Source organism: Magallana gigas, chromosome 6 (assembly GCF_963853765.1).
Source record: "Magallana gigas chromosome 6, xbMagGiga1.1, whole genome shotgun sequence".
Taxonomy (NCBI): Eukaryota; Metazoa; Mollusca; class Bivalvia; order Ostreida; family Ostreidae; genus Magallana; species Magallana gigas.
The window spans coordinates 10,736,521-10,747,510 of NC_088858.1; the positions used below are offsets into that span (position 1 = coordinate 10,736,521).

The window sequence follows — 10,990 nt, forward strand, 5'->3', positions numbered from 1 at the left end:
CAATATAACGATGGCACAAACATTAAAAAACAGTCTGAAAATTAAGTTAATTACATATTTTAAACTGTAAATATTAAAATTATCATTTAGATATCCGAACAAGCTATGCACTTGCAATTTTGTTTGTATGGTTTTGATATTTTCAATAAAAAGGGAGGTCACTCGAAAAAATAATCAGAAACATTTCCTGATTGATGGAAGGATGAGTAGAATATATGACAACAAACCATTGCACAACTTGCCAGTGATAAATGTTGACATTCCCAGTATATGGGATCCTAATCAATATTCAAGGTAATATAAGGCTGTGTTTTTCATTTAAATTAAATCACAGGCCTCTGAATTTCTATCAGCTGATCAGGTATTATCTTTTGAGAAGTGGACAGGCATAGCCTACAGCCACATCCATGGATGTAGACTATGCCTGTCCACTTCTCAAAAGAGAATAAGTAAGCTAGCTGTTAAATGTTTAGGAAGAGATATATATATTCCAGACATTTAACAGCTAACCGATAGAAGTTCATAGGCCTGTGTTTTAATGTTAATAAACTTTGTTAAGAACATGCACATGATATGCATTTAATGTAAACTCTCATCAAGAGCATGCATTTCATGATACCAGTAATTATTATTTGTCATGTTTTGCAAAGAAATTGTGCTAAACTTAATGAAAGATTTGAATAAGGCTTTATTAAGCTGTAGAAAAAGAATTTGAATAGAGCATTATCTTACTATAAGATATGTACTGTAACAGCTTAATTAACTTACATAAAGCTAGAATTTGTTCTACCCCATATCTAGATCAAGATATTGTGCACAGGTCTCAATAGTGATAAAAAGTTTTCGTTGGAATAATTAGTGTGCCTTTACGCGTATTCAATGTCCTTACTTCAAGAAATTCAATTTTGACTTTATCTTATTCTGTTAATAGCTATTTATAGGGCCATATAAACTTTCTCTCATTACAAGTGAGCGAAATGGCCCATAGGCCTCTTTTTGAATGATCTCTCTCCTTCAAACATCACAAATTAATATCTTTTGATATTCGATATATTCCAAACATTTTCAGGTGTAATGTGCACGTGGATCCGACAATGATCATAGGCATTGGGCAAGTATAAACCCAAAAGTCCCTGGTTCATTCCCTCCTGTGGTCACTTGATGTTGTGCCCTTAGACGAGGTGCTTTATCTATATTGTCTCAGTCCACCCAGCTGAAAGCTGGTACCGGTTAAGCTAGTGGGAGTTAACTTGGGAATTGTTAACTTTTATTCGCTTAGCACCCCAGAAACCAGGGCACCGGCCATATATGCGTCTTAATCATGGCTCGGAGAAGGGTTTTATACTGTTTTAATTTAAGATTATTAGTATTTTATTTTAAAGTTTTATTTTATACTTTTAGTGGAGATGGAGTCATTCTTGAGGGAAATATTAAAGGAAGAAGTCGATTTAGTTTAACTGACAAATCACATTCAAAGGTACCAAATGATTATTTTGTCAAATGTTTGCTGAATGTCAAATACATTGTATTATTATATAAATAGTGCCTGTTTGGGAGGGTAACAGTTGAAATTGACACCCCGAGAAAACCATTGTCAACCGACGCGAAGCGGAGGTTGACAATGGTTTTCGAGGGGTGTCAATTTCAACTGTTATCCTCCCAAACAGGCACTATTTATTTTGTTATACTGAATGTCTTAATTTTTAAGAAAATTTTACTGCTTTTATATAGGAATAACGTGAATTCTACAGCGAACCGTACGTGCATAATTTTCGCGCATGTAACATTTTTTAATGTTACCCGTTGCTTAGTGCGTTACTAACGCTGAGGATAATAGAAAATATTATTAACTGCGTCTTAACCAATCAGATTTCAGTATTTGACATGAAAGTATAACAAAAAATTATACCTATAATAAAAGGAAACAATTGTTAAATTGTTAGGATACATATTTAACTAACAATTGAGTTAAAAACTTCTAAAAAAAAATTCATTTTACATTTATGGATGAAGCATTTTACATCATGTGTTTTTCTTGGGATACAGTTCCGCTATTACATACTGCATACAGAGGTACAGAGGGCCCACAGGAGAAAGTTTGAGAGTAATGGCCGTGAAATTGAACCCAACTTTAGTGAAACTCACAAAGTGAGGACAGGCTACCTCAATTCATCTTACAGTAAGTTGGCAATCATTTGAGGACAAAAATGTAAACATGTCTTGAACTGGCTTGTTTTAGCCAAAAACTGACCAAAACTGTTGTCAAAAGATTAAAAAAACAATAAATATGAGGTTTTATATGTTAATTGTTTTGTATGCAAATTAACAAATTAAAGTACATGTATTTGACACAATAACGCAACATCAACACAATTTTCCAAAATCAATGCAACTTTACAAACTTTTTTTTTCTTTTCAGAGGTTGAACCAAAAGGTCAGACTGATAAACTAAGTTCAGATCAGGTCAAGGACATAGTATGTCATGATGACCTTACAAAGATTACATCACCCAGGTTACCAAAGGAATGTACAGGTTGTCTATCTCTATGGTTACAGGAAAATGAAATGGAAAAAATGGAACTGGAAGAAGGAGAAATGATCAGAGTAAAAACATCAGGAAATGGGCCATTTATCTGTAAGTAATATCTGTCTGGAGTTGGAGTAAAAGCTCAAAATTTAGCAATTGTTTTTGCACTGAACAGAAGGTTGACATTCCATCTATACCTATAAAACATTACGGAAATATTCTGTCATCTTACATGTCTTTATCTTGTTACCGGTATCTACCAATATACAAAGACATAAGAAATCCTTTTTGTCACTATACCTTCAAAGGCAGCATAACAAAAATGGATGCTGAGGCCAAGACAAAAGGAAATTATGCGGGGGGTGAAAATGTGGGAGGCTCATGGACTGATAAAATCATGGGCATGAAATCCTCACAGCCCGCCGACACAAGTCAGGCAGAAGGGGTGGATGAGGATGAGTGGGTATGTCAATTCAAACAATACTCACTCTGTTAAAAGCCAGTGAAGTTGTATTCTTCTCCTTTTCGAAAGAAAATATCAGCTTATGGTAATTTGTACATGGAGTTACTTTCATTTATTTTGCATTATAAATATAATTTCTATTCTTTTTTCCAGGATGATTAGCGAATGTCCAAACTTTCAGTTCTCCAACTTTTGTGGTTGGTGGGAGTTCTGTAAGAACCACGCCAGCCTAACATATTTAACACTGCCATGACAAACCACCAAGACAAACAATATGTTATAAACAGGCTTTGTTAATCACTATTTATCCTTAACAATACCCAGATATTATTTATTGTGCAATAAAAAGTCAAAAGTTTTGAGTCATCTTTATTTCTTTTTGTTTTCATTTTTAAACTGATAATTCTTACATTGTACATACATGTACATTTCTCACTATATCAACAATCATGATAATTTTAATATACATATAAATTATAATTCCCGAATACATACAATTTAGTGAATACCTATTTCCATTATAATACTATTAAATGAAATTCAACCCTATAACAACGATCATTTTCCATCAACATACTCGTCAACCTCTTTACTACATGGATTGATTTGGATCACACCGAACAATGCACTACATCCACCACACAAAGGACCAGCAGTGGGTGCTCTGTTCGTTTCATCACAGGACTTAATTGACTGCGACACATCCACACTGGCGGTGCTGCAGAGACTAGATTCACAAAACATAAACAGGGAACACTTTGTATTTACACATTGCTGTATATGGTATACAATTGTAGCTTTGGAAATATTGAAACATAAGTGTTGGATATTTTTCCCTACATCTGCTTTCCAGCCTTTATTGGACTTCTGAAATGGCTATCCAACGAAATGAAAGTGTAAAAATTCAAATGTTGACATACTGGTCAACTCTTTTTTTGTTTACATTGTAAACAACAGCATTTGTTACCCCTTAAAAAAACAAGCAAGCCACTGTGATTAAAATTGAATACTAGTACATGTAATATTATACGAGTCTGTTTATACACTCTATAACTTAATGGTGTCATGGAAGCTATGATATTCCATAAATACCCAATATTCTATCCAATCACTACTATAGGTTTAGTCCATCAATTAAACAAAAGGTCTTCGTCTCTCTCCTCAGCTAGAAGACTAGCCGGTTCCTTAAACTCATTACTAGCTTTGAAGGCAGCTAATCTGGCCTCGGTTACTTCTTTAATTTTCCTCTTTTTCTCCTGAATTTTCTTTAACCTGTAAGTGAGAAAGTTTGATAAAACCTTCTAAAAGATTTAATTTAATGATAAGGTATGATCTGTCATAAATAAAACCTTTAAAATAATAACAAGAGGCCCATGGGCCACATCGCTCACCTGAGGAACAATAGGTATGATAAAATCAGATTAATGGAGTCATAATACAAACTATCTGGACAATGTACAATAATACATGTAGATCCTGTATAAATAAAATCCATTTTTCCCCTGGATATTCTTATGTTTATAATCATTAGTCCCTTTTCTAACAGGATGATTTTATAGTCATATCATATGTTGAGTATTGCAGTTCTCAAAAAGATCCTTAACAATTGTTTATATATGGGATATAAACGTACATCAAACTCTGAACCTTCTTGTGAGGCCAAAGAATTGTCCTGGGGCCAAAGTCTTAACAATTATAAAGAATCATCTGGCTGATTAGTTTCTGAGAAGAAGATTTTTAAAGATTTACCATATATATACCTTTGTTAAACTTTGACCCCCCATTGTGGCCCCACCCTACCCCCGAGGATCATGATTTTCACAACTTTGAATTTACACTACCTGAGGACGCTTCCACATAAGTTTCAGCTTACCTGGCTGATTAGTTTCTGAGAAGAAGATTTTTAAAGATTTACTCTATATATTCCTATGTTAAACTTCGACACCCCATTGTGGCCCCACCCTACTCCTGGGGATCATGATTTTCACAACTATGAATCTACACTACCTGAGGATGCTTCTACACAAGTTTCAGCTTTTCTGGCTGATTAGTTTCTGAGAAGAAGATTTTTAAAGATTTACTCTATATATTCATATGTAAAACTTCGACCACCCATTGTGGCCCCACCCTAACCCCGGGGATCATGATTTTCACAACTTTGAATTTACACTACCAGAGATTGCTTCCACACAAGTTTCAGCTTTCCTGGCTGATTAGTTTCTGAGAAAAAGATTTTTAAAGATTTACTCTATATATTCCTATGTAAAACTTCGATTTCCCATTGTGGCCCCACCCTACCCCCGGGGATCATGATTTTCACAACTTTGTATCTACACTACCTGAGGATGCTTTCACACAAGTTTCAGCTTTCCTGGCTGATTAGTTTCTGAGAAGAAGATTTTTAAAGATTTACTCTATATATTCCTATGTAAAACTTCGACCCCCCATTGTGGCCCCACCCTACCCCCGGGGGTCATGATTTTCACAACTTTGAATCTACACAACCTGAGGATGCTTCCAGTCAAGTTTCAGCTTTTCTGGCTAATTAGTTTCTGAGAAAAAGATTTTTAAAGATTTACTCTATATATTCCTATGTATAACTTCAACTAACCAATAAGGCCCCAGCCTACCCTCGGGGGTTATGATTTTCACAACTATGAATCTACACTACCTGAGGATGCTTCCACACAAGTTTCAGCTTTCCTGGTCTTATGGTTCACGAGAAGGAGATTTTTAAAGATTTACTCTATATATTCCCATGTTAAATTTCGACCCCCAATTGTGGCCCCACCCTACCCCCGGGGATCATGATTTTCACAACAATGAATCTACACTACCTGAGGATGCTTCCACACAAGTTTCAGCTTTCCTGGTCTTATGGTTCATGAGAAGAAGATTTTTAAAGATTTACTCTGTATATTCCTATGTAAAACTTCGACCTTCCATTGTGGCCCCACCCTACCCCGGGGGTCATGAATTTCACAAATTAGAATCTACACTACCTGAGGATGCTTCCACACAAGTTTCAGCTTTCCTGGTCTTATGGTTCATGAGAAGAAGATTTTTGAAAATTTCTCAAAAATTTTCATAAATTCCTAATTATCTCCCTTTGCAAAAAGGCATGGTCCTTAATTTTCACAACTTTAAATCCCCTTAGGCTAGGGATGCTTTGTGCCAAGTTTGGTTGAAATTGGCCCAGTGGTTCTTGAGAAGATGTTGAAAATGTGAAAAGTTTACAGACAGACGGACGGACAGACAGACGGACGACAGACAAAATGTGATCAGAATAGCTCACTTGAGCTTTCAGCTCAGGTGAGCTAAAAACTAAACATCATTTTGAAGGTGACCATCTCAAAGGGCCCCGCTTAAATAATGGAAAATAGTATGAAAAGCATTTCAGAGGACTTTGCTTTGACCTTAACCTCACAGATATTTTCCAGTTGGCATAGAACTTAAATTCAAGCTAATTACCCCTTACCAACAGGCATTCTGGGGTTTAATCTAAGCAAGATTTTAAAGAGATCTGCTATGATCTTCACATTTAACCTTTAAGCCACTGCAGTACATATGTCTCTTTACCTAAAAGCTTTGTTAATTTGATTTTGAAGAGCCAGATAGTGCTTAGAAAAGAGTATATATGCTCTGATAAAAGATTTTTGATTTGTTTGATACAACCGTGACTCTTGACCTAGAAACATCATTTAAGGTCACTCCACACCCTTTTACCAAAGGCACTATGTAGGTGAAATACATATATGAGCCAGATTGGACCAGGGAGAGAGAATATACATGCATGATCTGGACAAGGATTTTAAAGATAATTCTGGTATGACCTAAACCGTAGTCCTAGAAACTTGGTTCAAGGTAACTGAACACCCTTTACCCAAAGGCACTCTGGGGGTGAAGTATGAGTCAGATTGTGCCAGGGGGATAGACGATATGCTCTGAACAAGTGATCTAAACTGGACAGACAGATGGGAGGGCATAATGATCAATATAGGTCACCTGCAGAGCGGGGCCCTCATTATACCAATACCATAAATCATTGCTGTAAACTCATGGAGTCTTGTATACGCTTATTGACATTTGCCAACATGTTGAACTTTTTTTGTTTTTATAAACACATGTATTTATTATTCCAAGTTCATTGATGAGAAAGCAAAACTCTTTAAGTTTTTGAAGACATAAAAACAAAAATAATGTGAAAACATGCCCTTGTTGATACATGCATGATTAAGCATATTGAACAAGATTGTTATATTTCCTCCATAAAAGTGTGAAATAGCTGATCAGAAAAGCGCATGAATAATTCATGTGAAGAAGAAAAGTTCAATGATTTAATTCATGGTCTGTAAGTTTCAGCAAGGCTGACAGGGTTAAAGACGATGACCGTAAATTGAGCATTAGAACATGTTTCAGAAAAGATCATAGATACCTATAGAATTCTTCTCTTTCTCTTTCATCAAGTTCTGAAGTAATATAGGCTAATGTTCTTTCAATACGTGGAATGATGACTGAAAATGAACAAAAAATGCTCAATAACTTTCTCACTTTCTTAAAAATGCCAATAAATAAAGATCTACATTTAGATAAACTTTACTGGTCATCAATGTATCCCCAGTATACTGTGGTTTCATTAATATTCAAGGGTATCAATTTTCGTGGATAAAGTGAAAATCACAGTTTCAAGGATATGTAAATTCGTGGCCAATGACCCTATCAATACAAAATGTTAATAGATATTGCACTTCAATGAACATTAAATTTCGTGGATCAACTTAACAATGAAATCCACGAAAATTGGTATTCAACGAATATTGATGAAACCACAGTAAATGAATATGTACTCATACATGAAATAGGTTTGATCCTATTCATCAAAAGCATGGAATCCTTAATTTTCTTGTAAAATTTTCAATCATAATTCAGAAGAATACTTGCCATGTTCAATAGCATTGACTCTGCGGTTTGTTATCTTGATCACTTCGTCTAATGTAACAAATGCTGTCTGTAGAGAGGCCAGCTCCACCAGTAACTGAATGGCACGTGCATAGTTCTTCTTCAATCTGTCTATCTGCTGTCCTCCTCGGGAGAGACCCGTCAATTCGTAACCTGTAACAGCAAGCTACTGGTTAACTGTTCTAGACATTAGAACCTGGCATCAGGGTTTTTACTAAATATGTCGGTAAGTGTACACCAAATCAAGGACAATATTTCAATTTTATCTGCATAGGAAGCAACCAGTGTGTAGGTCATTCATTTTCATCTACACATATATTTTAAACTTCCATTAGATCAAGACATCATCAGTCTCTTATATATTTACTCTTTATCCCATTTAATTGATTAGGAAATTCAAATTAATGCTTCAAACGTGTAAAGCACTTTTTATTTTCAGTTTAAAAAATGTTTTAAAATTCATTCGTCTCTTTACTACTTTTCAACCACAATGATGAATACTTACTGTCAGATCCATCTTGATAACCCTCAAACACTGGTAACAACACACCTGTCATAAAAGAAAATATTTGGATGAATTTAACTCACTTCACATTAAATGAAAGGGTGTCCAATTAACAACTCTTCACCCAAAGTAAAACATTTCTATTATACCTGCTACATTGTCTTTCTTGGATCGCACTTTCAGCTGTGCTTTGTTGACATTCTGTAGAACCATATGATTAATGTCTCCTGAAGTGAATTTAGCTTCGGCTAGGGAAAACGAAGCCTCTTTCATCACATCTCCCATCAAAACTTTAGTCTAAAATACAACAGATGATTTGTTACAATTTCTAGATTAAGCTGATTTCATGACCTATAAATTCCAATTTAACAAATCTTTGGTGGTAATACAAATGAATTATGTGTTAAAGAAAACTGACGTTTTACCCCAAAAAATCTTACCTCTATAATCTTTTTCAAAATAGCTCGAAACCTCATGGTGAGAGCATCAGCTTTTTTCTTCAGTAGACTATGGCCCTTTTGAGCTCCTTTTAGTCTTGCCTTCATAATGGCCATAGCCCTAATAATCAATCAAAATCATTCAAATTCTTAGCATGCTTACAATTTATTTTATGTTTCTAAATATATCACAAAATAACTTATCTGCAAGATTTCCCCCAAAAAAACATGTACCGTATTACACACCCACTAGATTTAACTTAGTCTTGCATGTACTCATTGGATTAAAACAAAATGGTCAGTATACAAAACCTGCCAGTGGTGGGAAAAGTTTCAAAAGAACAGTAACATTTTTCCCAAATATGAATTTCATCAATTTTTTCTGAACTTAAATTGTGAAGTTAATATAAAGTCAAAATCTTTTAGGTACAAATGAGATAAAGTAAAAATAACTCTGCTTACAACACAGAGCACAGCACACAGGCTTGTTTCTGTATTAAAGTTTAATGTAATGTAATATTACTTTGAATTCCGTTGAGTAACCCCCTTCTGTGAATTGCAATCAGTTTTGCCTTTCGATGAAGCCCAATTAGAGACTTCTATATAGAGGTTTAAAATAACTTTTCTAGTTGGCAAGCAATGGCTGGATGCTGCTTATTCACACTGATAAAACTATCGGTAAATATATGGCACACCCAATTCACAAAAATGAGCTAAACATAGTTTCACAGTCGATAAACGTGGTTTATTAACAATAAACATCAAACATGTTAATTATATTTTTACACTTTTGAAACATAGATGATTGTGTTAACGTACTATGGTTTACAAATGTGAAACATAGATTAACGTCATTAACAACAGTTTTCTGTTCATAAACTACAGTTTAAAAATGGTAAACCTAGTTTACTGACTGTGTAGCTCAGTTTTGTGACTTTGGCGTGCCATATAAACAACGGCAAGTACCAGTATATATGCCTATGTGATTTTGAAGATAAATTATCATAGTAAAGAAATTGTCCGTTATTTTCCAGCTGGAAGCGAAAATGATTGCAATTAACGGAAAAGGCCTCACTTTGTAAAACAGAGTTAGTTACCTTGTGTTATTATTTTATTATGGGGTAAAATTTATTGCAAAACATTTAGTGTCTGTGACAGCCCATCGATCTGCATGTTTATGCACTGCGTATTTGCTTGTACATAACGTTATATATCTAGATATATAGAAACAAGCTTAACCCTGTGTGTTAGAAAATCATCAAAATGAGGATAAATTTTATAACAGTATTATAAAAGTACAAAATCTAAATAAAACTACATTGTATCATTGTTTATCATAAGTTTACAGATTAGTGTATGTAATATTATCATTACGCCAAATACATTTTTACAAATGTACATTATTGTCACCTTCTTAAGTACTTTATAAATCGATAAAATAACATAATTATTTTAAGTTACGACTGTATTTTTACATTCGAGAAGGGAAAATGTTGATTCTATCACCAGCTCCCGACATTTTTTCTGCTCCAAGTTTTCGATCACATGTCAATATCACGTGATTTGTACGGAAGTTGTATCGGGTTCGCTAAGCAAATGTAATTCCGGATTTTTAACTTCTTACATGTAGTTTTGAGTTTATTAATAAAAACTATTTTGAAATTAAAATAATGTTTGATTTTAAAAAAAAACCAAAAAAACTGAAAGATTGGCCATATCTTATCAAACCAGAAAAAGACATCTCTGTAAAAGACCCATCTTTTCTTCTTGATCAACAGTATTTAATGTGAGAAATTAATATAGGACACTTCTGATGAAAGATAATCACATTAAAAAAAATCACATACACATGTACCACGGTTTTTCATAACATGCACTTTTAAAACTTTCATCAAGTAAATATCACAACCATAACAGCATAAAGAATAATTAAAATATAAAATTATAAGATTGATAAAAGATTTAGAAATGTTGGTCCTGTATTGATTTGCATATAGAACGCTTCAGTAGGGGGTAGGTGCGTGCAATCACCACCTCCTTTGTCTAACATAGGTTTCTGATTTTTTTCCCTATGTCAGTCACTTTTCAGTTACCTGCAA

At 34.2% G+C, this 10,990-nt stretch overlaps 2 protein-coding genes across 3 annotated transcripts; one reads left to right on the top strand and one right to left on the bottom strand.

Moving 5' to 3' along the window:
- The first annotated feature begins 138 nt into the window (after positions 1–138).
- On the top strand, positions 139–3,362 carry LOC105336771 (arpin). Of its 2 annotated transcripts, none has more exons than XM_011441209.4 (6): positions 139–294; positions 1,402–1,477; positions 2,047–2,179; positions 2,420–2,635; positions 2,836–2,990; positions 3,144–3,362. In XM_011441209.4, exons 1-6 carry the CDS (start codon positions 203–205, stop codon positions 3,150–3,152), a joined length of 681 nt encoding a protein of 226 aa, XP_011439511.2. In that variant the 5' UTR covers positions 139–202; the 3' UTR covers positions 3,153–3,362. The 2 variants fall into 2 exon arrangements, with proteins under 2 accessions (XP_011439511.2, XP_065943728.1); XM_066087656.1 differs by lacking the exon at positions 139–294 and adding an exon at positions 1,080–1,111.
- On the bottom strand, positions 3,343–10,499 carry LOC105336770 (V-type proton ATPase subunit D). Its single transcript, XM_011441208.3, has 7 exons — positions 10,367–10,499; positions 8,895–9,012; positions 8,604–8,751; positions 8,455–8,499; positions 7,932–8,102; positions 7,426–7,504; positions 3,343–4,262 (listed from the first exon to the last, which is right to left on the bottom strand). The coding sequence occupies exons 1-7, from the start codon at positions 10,408–10,410 to the stop codon at positions 4,121–4,123; spliced, it is 747 nt and encodes a 248-aa protein (XP_011439510.2). The 5' UTR covers positions 10,411–10,499; the 3' UTR covers positions 3,343–4,120.
- Between the last annotated feature and the right edge of the window lie 491 nt (positions 10,500–10,990).

Excerpts from the sequence above, each read along its gene's own strand:
- LOC105336771 (XM_011441209.4), top strand. The coding sequence starts at position 203 with ATGAGTAGAATATATGACAACAAACCATTGCACAACTTGCCAGTGATA. Across the intron at positions 1,478-2,046 it reads CTGACAAATCACATTCAAAG|TTCCGCTATTACATACTGCA; the intron begins GTACCAAATGAT and ends CTTGGGATACAG. Across the intron at positions 2,636-2,835 it reads AGGAAATGGGCCATTTATCT|GCAGCATAACAAAAATGGAT; the intron begins GTAAGTAATATC and ends ATACCTTCAAAG.
- LOC105336770 (XM_011441208.3), bottom strand. The coding sequence starts at position 10,410 with ATGTCGGGAGCTGGTGATAGAATCAACATTTTCCCTTCTCGAAT. Across the intron at positions 9,013-10,366 it reads AACATTTTCCCTTCTCGAAT|GGCTATGGCCATTATGAAGG; the intron begins GTAAAAATACAG and ends ATTGATTATTAG. Across the intron at positions 8,752-8,894 it reads TTTTGAAAAAGATTATAGAG|ACTAAAGTTTTGATGGGAGA; the intron begins GTAAGATTTTTT and ends GTTGTATTTTAG.